The 14,604-nt window shown below is 42.4% G+C and overlaps 1 protein-coding gene across 1 annotated transcript in view; it reads left to right on the top strand.

Moving 5' to 3' along the window:
* Positions 1–10,323, top strand: part of Fat4 (FAT atypical cadherin 4) — a 136,140-nt gene extending 125,817 nt beyond the window's left edge. Inside the window, exons 15-17 of the mRNA XM_005069688.4 lie at positions 1,054–1,271; positions 5,221–5,482; positions 7,366–10,323. Of these exons, the coding sequence (XP_005069745.1) occupies positions 1,054–1,271; positions 5,221–5,482; positions 7,366–9,227 (2,342 nt within the window). The 3' untranslated portion in view covers positions 9,228–10,323. The remainder of the gene's footprint in view (positions 1–1,053; positions 1,272–5,220; positions 5,483–7,365) is intronic.
* The last annotated feature ends 4,281 nt before the right edge of the window (positions 10,324–14,604 follow it).

Below are 14,604 nucleotides of genomic sequence, written 5' to 3'. Positions count from 1 at the left end.
TTCCGGTCTTATGTTGACCAAGGCATCAGTGATATTCAAGCTATCAGTAGAGACTTGCTCTCTAACTCAAAGTTGTATATTCTGTTCTACCCTGTGCCCTTGGGGCCACCTTAATGAGAATTGCTTTATTTTGAAATGAATGATTACTACTTAATTCAGCCACTATCACCTGATGACTTTTTGAAATATTTGTTGGTACTGTAATAGGAAAATGAAGAGAAATGAGGCATGACATTGGAATGTAATATAATCCAAAAGATCTTAGAGACAGACAACATAGATGTATCTTAGTAGCTTGGCTACAAAAGAAAGAGAAAAAAATTAGTTGCCACGTAGTATTTTTTAATGAGCTGCCCTGAGACTTCTTTTTGTAAGTCTAGAAATATTTCTGCAAGTTATTCTGTTTATCTGTTTAGAGTGTAACAACCAGGGGAGAGTTACCCCTGATTCCATTTCCTCAGCTTCCCTTCCTGAGTTATGCTACTGCTTATGTTGATGTACACATCCTGCTTCTGGACTGGTCATGGCATCTGATAATGAACCATCCATCCATGGTGATGGCTCCAGGGAGGACAAGTTGTAACAATCTTAGACTGAACACTTTTTTGGATCCATATTTCTAAAAATCAGAGACTTGAGGGACTAAACACTAAAGACCCAAAGGTTTCCAACTATAAAAACATATTTGCTTAATAATTTTAGGAATGCATTGAAATTGGTTCAAGTTTTGAGTTGTGCATTTTAGCAGTTGGCTGTGTCTTCCATGTCCAAGCTTTCTGTCCCATCGCAAAGAGATTGGATGACAAGTCCCCCAAGTGATTAATGATTGTCATCAAGGATTTTATGTTTCACAGATCCAAAAGAACTCAACCATTGGCAGTACATTTACATAATTATTCACAAATGGAAATTATTTTCTCAGAGTAGGACCAGGGACAGTATTTTCAGAAACTTGAACTTTTGTCATTTTTAATACCTTTTGCAACTGTGAAGAATGCTCTAAAATAGTCTAGTGAAAGCCTGCAAATTTTGCTCTTTCTTCTTGGCTTACAGCTGTCACTCCGGACACTGCCTTGTCACTAGAAGGCAAAGGACGCCTGGATTATCACATGAGTCAGAGCGAGAAGCGGGAATACTTGCTGATGCAGAGTATACGGGATGTCATGTTGGAGCCTTTCGGTGTCAACAGTCTGGAAGTAAAATTCAGGACTCGGAGTGAAAATGGCATTTTAATCCATATCCAGGAAAGCAGCAATTATACAACAGTGAAGGTGAGAGGGGAGCCCATGCTGACCCAATTGAATGCCCTACCTGCTCTGGGGCAGCAGCAGTTGCTTCTCCCACAACTTCTGTCCTTCTCTTTCTTGCCTTAGATTTCTGACCAAAGCTTGGCAGTGACCCAATGCCATCCACCTTTAATGTTCCCAGGACCTGGGCCAGAGTCACAAAGATCTGAAATGGCCACTCTCTAAACATGTTCATCTTGTTTTAGAGTAGTAGCCATTTCCAGGCAGGCCAGCCCAAAAAAGGTAGTCAAGTCTGCTTTGTGTTCTACTGTAAGCAAAATAAAGCATGAAAAGAATGTACCTTGATTTTGGAGAGTTATTTTCACCAAGAATTATTTTGAACACTGATAATATAGGTTAGATGGTAAGATTAGGATACAAATTATCTGACTTTATTCTGCAATATGCATCCTAGTCACTACCTAGGTAAATCTACAAAGCTAAATGTTTTTGGTATTTAAGTAAAATTTCTTTTCATGTTTCCAGATAAGTTTTAGTGGCCAGAGGGAGAAATGTATTCTGAGTACTATGGAGACTAGAAGAGGACATGGGGTACCTGCTTCTGCCTTATTCCATTTAAGCAGGGTGTCTGTTTGCATCTGGAACTCTCATGTCTGCTTTCCAGCACAGACTGACCATTGTGCTTCTGGGATCTGCTTGACTCCTTTGCAGCTATTGGCATGGATGCTAGGATTTGCTTGACTCTTTGGCCGCTATTGACATAAGTGCTGGTGATCCAAACTCAGGTCCTCACACCTGTACAGCAAGCACTCTGCCCACTGAGCCATCCCCCTACCCACTTGAAATAAAATAAGAAATTCATACAAAAATTCAACATTTATGTTCAATAAGAAGAGTGGATTTCTCCATGGGTTTTTCCTCTCTCTATATAAAAGTCAAAGGCAGTCATTCATGAGCCATAAGCCATTCTTTGCCTACCTCCTGTGACCTTCTGAGAGTCTGAAATGAGAGCCACCTTCTTTCATAGACAGAGGACATTAGCAACAATTCTCCTAGGACATTTTTTTTTTGCTTAGTTTCATAAGATCATTTTTATACGTCTATTGATACTTTTTGTGTTCATTTTAGTGAATTCTTAAGAAAACAAACCTGTTATTACTGACTTATTTTTCCTGTCAATATTTTGAAACACACAGAACAGTATTAGCCATTACTTGATTTCATTCAAACTACATTAAAAATAAAGTTGATGTTGACCCCCCAAGTTTTAGGTTTTGTTTTTCCAGGTTTCTCTGTTCAGTTGTCTCTCTGTGCTTTATTTTAGGTGTTTGTTTTCAATCAGCCACAAAGACCATTCTCTTTTCTGGTGATCTGCTTATATCTTCCTTAGCCCATTTGTTTCTAGATGGGCATTATTTTAACCCCCTAATGTCATTTGACAGTGTTTGGAGATTTATTTACTTATTATTTGAAGCATATGGATGTTACCGCCATGCAGTTGCCGGAGAGTCTAGATGATCATCCTATAACAGAAAATCATGTGGTCAGAAATGTCACTCAATGCTGAATTTGAGACTGAGCCCTGGTTCCCTACTGGAACATCTTTGAATTTTCACTTTACCTTCATTCCTTAGACAAATATCCCAGTTTCCCCAATTAATATAACTTGTGAAACAGAGAACTATTTGAAGTATGTTCAAATTTGCTATTGATAATTTCCATTTGAAAGCAAATTAGAAGCAATCAAAGCATAAGTTACAGAGAGAGTTGTGACTTAAAGACAGGGGGTTCATCTGCCCAGAACACTGTTCCCTGCTGAGAGGGGATCCTGAGTGGTCTCTGCTTAGTTCCTTCATTCTGAGAGGCCACACTACAGTCTTTGCATGAGATTATTTGTTAAGCTGTCTTGAAGACCCATGCCATTTAAATGACATAATACACACTGCTGCTTGCCTTCTCCTGCAGCCAAGAAATCTGTTCAAGAGAAGTATCTCAGAGATGCCCTCTGTCTTTGTTATGGTGATGTTCAACAGGATGGCAGCTTGCACCTCCTCAACACGGTGTCACAGAGCTAAAAAAAAAAAAGAATTAGGCAAAATAACCAATGATTAGCAGCCATGACATTTAATGAGAAAATTGTGAGTGGCGGGTTTCCAAAACCAAGGACCTTGGCAGGTAAAATAGGTAGAAAAGGGAAAAGCAGACAGTAAAAAGAGCAAGACAGACTCAGGAAGCAGCCGGGATGGGTAGGAGATGCCTGGCTCTGTTGGAGTGTGGTTGAGGAAGCGTGGACAGAATGTGCTCTTTTAGTGTCAACTGACAGCTGCCCAGGAACCATGGTTTTGTTCCTTTTGGCTCACCTTCTTACCATTTCTTTCTTAAACTCTCCATTTATTGGACTCTCTCTTCCTCCTTCCCTCCTTCACTTTCCAATCTCTCTCACCACCCCTCCTCTCTCCTTTTTCTCCTCTCTCCCCTACCTCTCTTTCTCTCTTCCTCCCCCTACTTCTATCTTACCCTCCCTCCTTTCCTCCTTCCCCCCTCATCTCCCCAGCTCCCCCCCACATTTCAATGCCCATGTTAAGGACAATGAGGAAAGTTGTTGGGTGAAGGAGATCCTGGGTGATTGGTGTACAACGGGAGATAGAGGAATTGAGGGGATAGTCCTAGAACAACTGTGCTGTGATAATTCAATTTACATATACATATGAATTACATATGTATGCAGTTTGTGAGTGTGTGCTGGATGCGCATGGTGGGGGTGAGCATACACCAGAGGCTACAGCAAGACACCTCCTGCTTTCTGCTGTTCACTGCCCTATTGCCCTAGGTTGGTCTCTTACTGAACTGGAAGCCTCACATATTGCTAAGCTGTCTAGCAAGAAAGCTCCCAAGATCTCTACCCCTGCCCTTCAATGATAGGACTACGGGGACACATGAGTGCTCCCAGCTTTGATGCGGATGTTGGGGATTTGAAGTCAGGGCCTCATGCTTACAGAGGAAGCACTGAGCCATCTCCCAGCCCATGAAAAACAGTTTTAATCTGGAAATACCCTATTACTATGTTACTATATGATTGCTATATGTACCTTTGTTACATGACCTTCCCGCAAAGCACAAATGAACTGATTTTCTTACGTATAGAAATAGAGTCTGAGCGAGTGAGGACACACGAAACTGACCCCTGCTTTCCTTCAGTCACTCCTAGGACATTTCATCTTTGTGCCTGGACAGCAGTGCTATCTGGCAGCAGGGATGGGAATGTGCTCTCTGACCCATGGGCTCATCTTGCTTACAAATTATTCATTTTCTGAAGGGTCAGCTCATAATACTGGAAACTTGCAGTTGGAAACTGGAGTGTCCTGTTACCTAGTGTTCTACTGGGTGAACTGAAAGAAATCAAATTCCTTTAGATAAATTGAAAGGACAGCTGTAGTGAAGTCTTGGCCAAATCTCCTTGTTACTTTATGGTATTCCATCTCGGATATGAAATAACGAGACCAAAATGGAGTTTTTGTCTAAAACTCCAGTGTTGTGGTATAGGAAGGGAAAGCTACTTTTGTCATTGTTTTTCCAACTGCTCTGCCTTTGTAGTTTCCCCTTCACTTTCTGGTTTTGCATTATTTTTTTGTTGTTTGTCTTTTAGCTACTCTAGTGATTTAACATACTTTACTCTGCTTTTGAAATACAAATAATCATAATTAGTGTCAATTATTTAGGATATCTAGTTATTACAATATTTCAGTTTTGTTTTGGAAAGTCATATGCCCCTCAAGTAACTACATATAAAATTAGAAACAGTCAGAATTAGTAAATAAACCATCATGTTGTCTGAAATTACAGTGATGATATATGTGAGTTTGTTGTAACACTACAGCATTCCAGCTCCTTTACAGTGGTCGATATTTTAGATAAATTATTTTTTAAGGATATCATGTTTTATCTGTACATTTTTTTCTAACGCATCTTACAGATTAAGAACGGCAAAGTGCACTTTACGTCAGATGCAGGTGTTGCTGGGAAAGTGGAGAGAAGCATCCCGGAAGCATACATTTCAGATGGCCACTGGCACACCTTCAGAATCGCAAAGAATGGAAGTATCACCGTGTTGTCTGTAGACAGAATATACAACAGAGACATCGTCCACCTCACACAGGACTTTGGTGGTCTTGAAGTGCTTACCATATCTCTGGGAGGAATCCCGCCCAACCAAGCCCATCGAGATACTCAGACAGGTAAATACCTCAAGAAAATTTGTTCCCCAAAATGTAGGTGATTTTGGTGACAAATAGGACATGGGGGTTAAAGTCCAATTTATTTATGCTACTCTCTTTCATAGATTAATTTTATCGCAGTATTGTTTTTTATAAGAGTAGTTGGATTTCTGATACTGGTGATTATGAATCTTCTAATTAACGTAACTGTCTTTGGAGAAATTGTGATTAGGGGCACTGTCACTTCCAATAAATGCTTTTTTTCTGTACTGCTGAGATCTGATTTAAGCATGGGCTGCTCTGATGCTTAGCTTGTCATCAAAGCGTTTGTCTGTTCAGTCCTGTGTTCATCAAAGCCAGTCTCCCCAAGTAAGGCAGGAGTCAGGATGTAGATACTATTTTAGATCAGTGATACAAAGGAAAATGCGAGGAGGGTGCGATTGTAAGAACGTTTAATTGTTAACAAGGGAGGCCAAGGCCAGGGAGAAGCTCATGGACAGCTAGAGTGAGGCAGTCAGTGAAACTAGAGAATAAAATAGAGTGTTCTACTTGGAAAGTGTGGATGATTTATTCTACTTGCAGGACAATAAGGAGTAATTAAAATTTAATTTTAAACATGCAGTAGTGTACAATATCTTTCAGGCTGGCTCTGAGGATGAACTGGGGAGGAGTTCCAGGGCCCAGGTTTTAGGAGTCAGTATCTGGAAGACACTGTAGTAGAAGGTTTTGTTTTCATTCTAATGGAGTGGCCAAACAGTAAAGTCAAAATGGACAGACCAAACTTGTTCTGGAGGCCATTTTCAGTAAAGATCTGGAAGAATTCTGAGTTGTCATCTCAAACAATAGTGCCACCAAGAAAGAAAACCGCTGATCTCAGGGGAGCGTGGAGTTTTCTGTGGAACATGTGGGTTTGAAGCAACTTTGAAAGGTCACTGGGTGGCTGACCTGCACTCAGGACAGATCCAGGCTAGAGATGTCATTACCAAATAGCCTTCGTCAGCATGATTTACTCTTTTCAGAATTTCCTACGCGAGGTGTGACAAAAGAGAGAAAAAGACAAAATGTCTCACAGATGATATAAACAGGGCACAATTGTTTATATTATCTCACAGATGAAATAAACAATGCATAAAAACTAAATTCCAGGTCATAAGTCCTTATTTAGTGGCTTTTCAAATAGGCACAATCTATTTGGATTTTGTAAGAAACAAGACAGTGTATATTCTGCTGGCCTGTTAGTCAAAGTAAATTCTTGTCCCTTCAGGTAGATACTTTGTGACATCAGTGCATTCAAACCCAGTGAAGAATTCCTTAGTTCTTTCTACCATTACCATGTATTACTAGCAAGCCCCTTGGGATACTTTTGTTTTCTGTCTCTTGCATCCTGACCATTTATAGTGTGGGTGCCACAGTTACTGCCCCCATCCAGGATACCCCTTAACCTTGTTGTGATCAGTGCTTTTCTTTTGATCCACAAGGGCCCATACCAGTCCCTTTGGCTGGCATACAGTCTGTGATTACACGCTCCATGGTCTTGCAGTTGAAGCAATTGACCTCTATTTTGCTCTTTCTGTTGTTCATAAAGTAAGTTTTATCTCTAAGTAACTCTTGGTCTGTGGCCTTTAAGAATCAAACTGATGAATCATTAAACGGATTAAAAGAGAGAGAGAAATCAAGATAATCCTTGCTTTGGAATCCTTCAAAAACTTATACTCTCCCCATGTATTATAGAACTCCCTGCCTCTGGAGTTAATATTAGAGTACATGTGTTCCCCATCTTCAAGCTGGAGCATGGTTGGGGACAGTACTGAGGGGCTGCGAGTCTTCTCTTCTTCAGATCTCATCACTCAGAGGTGAAATGGTTGCTTTTTTTCTAAGCAACTCTTACTGTATCTCCCCCACAGGTTTCAATGGCTGCATTGCCTCCGTGCTCTATGGCGGAGAGAGCCTCCCCTTCAGTGGGAAGCACAGCTTGGCTTCCATCTCCAAAACCGACCCTTCGGTGAAGATTGGCTGTCGTGGTCCCAACATCTGTGCCAGCAACCCCTGCTGGGGCGACCTTTTATGCATCAACCAGTGGTATGCCTACAAATGTGTCCCTCCTGGTGACTGCGCATCCCATCCCTGCCAGAACGGCGGCATCTGTGAGCCAGGCCTGCTCTCCGGCTACACGTGCAGCTGTCCAGAGTCACACACGGGGAGGACCTGTGAGACAGTGGTGGCCTGCCTTGGTGTTCTCTGTCCTCAGGGGAAGGTGTGCAAGGCCGGAAGTCCTGGGGGACACGTGTGTGTCCAGACTGAGGGCCCAGATGAGATCTCCTTACCTCTGTGGGCTGTGCCTGCCATTGTGGGCAGCTGCGCCACCGCCCTGGCATTGCTTGTCCTCAGCTTGATTCTATGCAACCAGTGCAGGGGAAAGATCCCCAAAAACCCCAAAGAGGAGAAAAAACCAAAGGAGAAGAAGAAAAAGGGCAGCGAGAACGTGGCTTTTGATGATCCTGACAACATCCCACCCTATGGGGATGATCTGGCAGTCAGGAAGCAACCTGAGGGGAATCCCAAGCCGGACATCATAGAGCGAGAGAACCCCTACTTAATCTTCGATGAGACCGACATCCCCCACAACTCAGAGACCATCCCCAGTGCCCCGCTAGCTTCCCCAGAGCAGGAGATTGAGCACTATGACATCGACAACGCCAGTAGCATAGCACCATCAGATGCAGACATCATCCAGCACTACAAACAATTCCGAAGCCACACGCCCAAATTTTCCATCCAGAGGCACAGCCCCCTGGGCTTCGCCAGGCAATCCCCCATGCCCCTGGGAGCAAGTAGTCTGACCTACCAGCCTTCTTCGTACGGCCAGGCGTTAAGAAGCAGCTCTCTTAGCCACTCGGCCTGCCCCACTCCCAACCCCCTGTCCAGGCACAGCCCAGCTCCTTTTTCTAAACCATCTGCTTTCTACCGGAGCAGCCCTGCCCGGGAACTGCATCTTCCTCTGCGAGATGGGAGTACTCTGGAGATGCATGGGGACCCTTGCCAACCCGGTATGTTCAACTACGCCACCAGGCTGGGGAGGAGAAGTAAGAGTCCCCAGGCCATGGCGTCACACGGCTCGAGACCCGGGAGTCGCCTCAAGCAGCCCATAGCACAGATCCCTCTAGAATCTTCTCCTCCTGTGGGACTCTCCATTGAGGAGGTAGAGAGGCTCAACACCCCTCGCCCTAGAAACCCCAGCATCTGCAGTGCAGACCATGGGAGGTCCTCTTCTGAAGAAGACTGCAGAAGGCCCCTGTCCAGAACCAGGAACCCAGCAGACGGCATCCCCGCCCCAGAATCCTCTTCTGACAGTGACTCCCATGATTCCTTCACATGCTCAGAAATGGAATATGATAGGGAGAAGCCCATGGTCTACACCTCTAGGATGCCCAAGTTGTCTCAAGTCAACGAATCTGACGCAGATGATGAAGATAATTATGGAGCCAGACTGAAACCCAGAAGGTACCACGGACGCAGGGCTGAGGGGGGACCGGTCGGCACCCCTGCAGCAACCCCTGGGGCTGCAGACAGCACCCTGAAGCTGGGACAGCAGGCAGGCAACTTCAACTGGGACAACCTTTTGAACTGGGGCCCGGGCTTTGGCCACTATGTGGACGTCTTTAAAGATCTGGCCTCTCTCCCAGAAAAAGCAGCCAGCAATGAAGATGGTAAAAGCGGGGCAGCTAAACCAGCCCCCAAAGATGGAGAGGCAGAACAGTACGTGTGAGGTGCATATGTGGGCAAGAAACACTCAAAGCAATATGTGAGTAGCGCGGGTCACCTTTATGAAACAGGCCAGTACAGACTGGTGGCCATGGGACACGTTTAAAGTTAACCACAAAGCTGCTCGCATAGACTCCAAACGACTGTTTAAATGTGCTTGCTGGAATGGTCCTCCTGCATGCGTTGTGTTTTGTGATGAGTTTGGGGCATGCAACATTGGGAAGTTTTGCTTTGTGTTTGGTTTGTGGTTTTTACAGTTAATACCATTACAGTTGCAGACATGAGCTTGTGCTTTCACAGTGGGGTATGCTTGTTTCCATTGTAGTGTTACCATTGTGTTTTACATTGCAAGATCACTTACGATGAACCAATTCATGCAAAGGGCAGGAAGGAACACATCCCATCCTCGGATGAACGTTAACACTCTTCAACATATAGGTTCATATGTGACGTTGCTCAGACATGCTAAGGGCTTGTTTTACATGACGGTGGGTACTAAGATTAAGTCATTTTGTTCAGCACTTTAAAGCTTGTTACGAACTGTGTTGACACTTGTGTGTCTCTGTGCAAACAGCCATGGTCTCCTGACTTACCTCAGGCTTCCACGAAGAACAAGATGACCATATACTGTCCCCAGAACACTGCCACCTTCCTCTTTTGGAATAATGTTCTCAGCGCACTTCTAAGAGACATTATTAAAAAGTTATTTATTGAAAAAAAAGTTCTATGCTTTTAACATGTAACAAATTGACCTAAGCAGGCCCTAATTGGTTTTATTTTCTAGCCATTCAACATTTACCCCAAGTACCCAGTTTTTATAATTTATATAAAGTCAGATTGCAATGTTTCTTACATTCTGTCGTTTTGTAGATCATTTTTTAATACTGTGTAAAACTTTTTTTTTTTACACCTGAGCTATGTTTTTGATACTGATATTTTCCTATGCCGGAAACTTTTCTTGCTTTCAGGGAAGGTAAGAAAATGCTTTTTTACATTTGTTACTTATGTAACATTCATATTTTCACAGTTTGATATCTGTAACATACTGTATGCTTTCTACCTGTAAATGCCAACAATAGAATTAAAATATTTATTTAAAATACTGTGTCCTAGAGTGAATATCATTTTCTGTCATTCTTTCATCTCATGGGGACAATTGAGAATATTCTTTTTGTCAGCAAGGCATATAGCAAGATGAACTTCCACCGGCCACAACAGGTACTGTTAAAAAACAGAGTTATGGATAATAGCCAGCAAAGACATCTTAGAGCCACCCTGTGCATTCGCACTTACCGAGTCCTGGAACTTCCCCGCAGTAGGATGAGTCTAGACTGGTTGGGTCCAGAGGGAATCATTTTATTGTGAGCCCTGTTCAAGCACATTTGCTACTGTGTGGTTTCCAGCAATTCTATGAGAGGTTGCTTCAGGTGGGGCTCATGGCTGGAGAAGCAGCCATGAATTAAAGTCAGTTGTGAAATATCTCTAGCTCTGGTTTTCTTCAAACATTCAGCTCCATATTTTTTCTAAATCCAAGGCAGGTGAGAGGAATGGCAGGGAAGGTCTCCTACATGCAGCCATCTCTAACTTACTGGACACTCTCACATGCTATTGAAGTCAAGGCTAACCTCTGCTTTCTGCAATTAAGAAAGCAAACCGACTCCAAAGAGAGTGGCACCCGATAGGACCTATGTGTTTACAAAGAGTCAGAGAGCATTCCTAAATGACCCTGCTCCACCCCAGACCATTTTAGAATTAAATATCTTCCTCAAACCTTGTATTTGTTGAAAGAATTTTTTAACGCCAGTTATCAGCACACAGCTAAAGGATTTTACAATATAAATGAAATCTTAAATTAAAGCAGCCAAATTGCCACATATCCTGGATTTCTTTCTGACATTTAAAAATGTTGGGATTATTATTTTTGTTTTGGGATAAGAAGTAAAATGTGGAAGAGAATCTAAATCACGATAGTCATTTGATGTGATTTAAGCCGTAGTATCAGTTGCTAATCTGATTCTGTATGTTTGGGTCACCGGTGATGGTCATACTGTCTTAGCAATTCCCTGGGAGTATTAGCGTTTCAGGTTTATTCGCCAAATATGGGGATGCATTCATGCCTTTATGTAACTCAGAACAAAAAACGTTTTCCCATCTGAGGAAATTCTGAAGCATCCAAGTGTCCTCAAGGACACAAACTCTGATTCAGACAGAGCTGAAAGTAAACCAGCAAACCAGATCACAGCTAAGGGTTGAGGGCAGAATGCTGGATGTGATGAACCCCAGGGAGTTTGAATTCTTACTGTCTTAGACCGATCTTAGATTAGGGCAAGTGGCAAGCTTACAAGAAAATATGCAGTATTTTTGCCTTTTAGTTTTCCCCCTCTGAAGCAAAGGCCATGTTTACTGCAAGGAAAATCAGATCTATGTGCAGTGAAGTCTCACATAGAATCTAAATCAACTTCCCAAAGTCGCAATGTGGCAGGAATATACTGTCTGGGGGATATGATGGGCAATTTGACAAGGTAACAATCTCAGCAAAATCAGTGGTTGATCTTGAATGTTCACACACAGAATCGCAACCTTGGAATTTTATATAAACCATGAAAGGCTCACTGGCTCCTTCAGCTCTCCTGTGTCTCTTAGCCAAGTATTTAAGTATTTTGAACCTTAACACCGCCCCACCCCCAGCCGCCGGGAGTGGGAGGGGGGAAAGGGAGAAAGGGAGAGAAGGGATGGGGGAAGGGGAAGGGTTTTCTACTACCAGCTAGGAATAGAGCTAGTTTCCAGGACCTCACGCCACAACCAAAGCACTAGAGCTCCTAGGACTCTGTTCTGGGGAGAAGATCTCTGTGGCTTTCAAGATTGTTTCTAGAATTTTCTAAGTTAGCTGATTTATTGATAGCTCATTAAGATAAATTAAAACCATTTTTTAAATGGAGAGTTAGAAGAGCCTGGAGCATAGTTTCCCAGCTACATGTTGTTATGAAAATGCTTACAAACAACAAGGCTAATGGGAAACAGAGTCCTCACACTATTGAAAGTCATGTACTTCATAAATATTTTATTTATAAGAAAAAAATAAAATACATCACAAAGTAACTTTATTCCCTCCAGACATTCCATCTAAGAACAAATTGATGACATCACAGACAGGCATGCATTTTTATTTTACTTGAGTTTAACATTATGGTGAAATAAATCTGTGAGAAGTTAGAATTTTTGTTTGTTTGTTTTTGTTTGTTTTGTTTTTAACATTTTTGAACCAATGCAGCAGAACAGGGCTTTCTTTCCTGTCTTATTTTGTGGACCGAATTTTAAAAGAAGCATTTCAAAACGGCTGAGAAGGATTTGCCTTGGGAGAAGTGAATTTAGAAAGGATGCATGCAGGATCCAGGTCTCTCAGTGTGAAGCCTCTTGGTGTGAAGCAAGGCTCTGCCTTCACTGTTCACACCAGGGAATGACAATGACACACCAAGCACATGGTTGGGCGACCAGGTGTTTGCAGGGTCTGTTTATTCAAGAGGACCACCAAGGTATTTGTGTAAATTCAGCAGTTTTTTTTGTGTTCAATGAGGAAAAGGGCATTACATTCTAGCATGAGTTCATTCCTTATCATCACATACATGGCGCCTGTGTGAATAGCAGCTCAGAGCAGACGCAGCTGCAGAAGGACTTCACAGCATAGGTGTGCATCCCCTCTGCTCTTACGTTCAGCCGAGGCTCAGAAGACAGACGCTGTGAGAAATTCCTCTAGTGACCATGACTCGTCCATGCTGTCTCTATGACCATCCCAAACCTGAAGGAAAATCAAGCTAATGGGAACTATTTGGAGAAGATTTCATTTTAGAAATTGAGTTTTGTATTTAAGAATTGGTCAGTTGTGACAAAAATACTATTGAAAGTGAATTAAAATAAATGCATTCTCAGGAGAGCGTGGTATGAAAGAAGTAACCTCAGAGTCGTGGTTACTTATCTCTGTTCAAGCTCAAGACAATGTAGAATTTCAACAAAAGCTCATTAGGTTTTACTGTGTTATTGTGTACCCTTTGAGACTACATCTTGCCCTGGCATGCATAATCGTCCTGCCTCAGCCTCCAAAGTGCTGGGATCCCAGGTTACTACCACCACATGCAGTCCTCAAACAGCATCTTCGCTAATCGTTATTCATTCAAAATGGACATAGGTAACTCCATATCTGCATCCGTAACACAGCTTTTTTTCAAAGTAGGTCCTGCCGTCAGTGGAATCCAAGTGGAGTGTGGGGAAATGACATCTTTTGGCCTTTAACCATGACGAAACTCTTGGGGAAGTCTCTTTATGCACTGTACAATATGCAAATGGTGGACCCATATGTATAATTGACATGGGCAGTTCTGAAAATACCCAGTGGTTATCAACACAGATAAAGAACACTTGCATTTAGTAAAGGAATGCTAAATTAGTGCCAGACCTTTCAACTCTTTCTAAACATGTAATGTGTTTGAAGTAGATTTCCCAGTATCCATCTATGAGGGAATATCTTTGGCTGAAGGAATAGCCACAGAATTTACAAAACTATGCTCCCTCAAGGCAGAGCTTTCAGGTGGCCCATTCAGATGTAATTTTATTAGTTTATGAATCTGTTTACTGAGCTTCCAAGTCAGGTTATGAGGCACAGCATCAGTATTGTATTCTGGTGAGAAGCTGGGATGGTAATCTATGTGCTGTTCTAGCCCAAATCAAATAGCCAACTATAGACAAAGTTCTCTGGCAATGTCACTGATTCCTAATTTCAAACTGAAACCACATTTCATGTGGTGCAGATGTTGATCAAAATAAGATTCCATTTTGTCTCAGCAGTCTTCATGCTCAAGTCATCCTTCTCATCCTCTGTCTGCCATGCCTGGCCTAAACTACCCTAGCAGTTGATATTTGACTGAATTTGAAGACTAAAACATTCCAGGGAAATGTTGCTTCTGAGAAGTGGCCTAATGAGAGCTTAAGATTACCACAAAAATGTGTTACTTATTTTACAACTGCTAATCTGAGGGATGAGAAATATGGCTGGCTGCTGAGTCTGAGGTGATGCCACCCAAGGTCAGGTCGTATTATTTGTTTGTCATAAGATGCTGGTAAGTTGTAGGAATAGCTTTAAAAGTAAGTAAAAGGTTTGTTCTCTGTTGCTGTGACAGATCCATCCTTGAGAATCTCGAATTGATAGGCAGCACTAACTAAGCTAAATGGTTTAAACAACAAAGGAGAGAAGACTCATAGCTGGGTGGGTCGGGAAGGAGTGGATTCAGAGAACCTGGGGGAGGGGCGAACATGATAAAATACAGTATGGAATCCTCAAAGAACTAATGAAATGAAAGAAATGAGAACTGACCATATTGGCCATCATT

This window comes from Mesocricetus auratus, unplaced genomic scaffold (genome assembly GCF_017639785.1).
Source record: "Mesocricetus auratus isolate SY011 unplaced genomic scaffold, BCM_Maur_2.0 Super-Scaffold_100011, whole genome shotgun sequence".
NCBI classification, from domain to species: domain Eukaryota; kingdom Metazoa; phylum Chordata; class Mammalia; order Rodentia; family Cricetidae; genus Mesocricetus; species Mesocricetus auratus.
The sequence above is the reverse complement of the archived record's forward strand: the minus strand, read 5'-3'. Positions and strand labels throughout refer to the sequence as shown.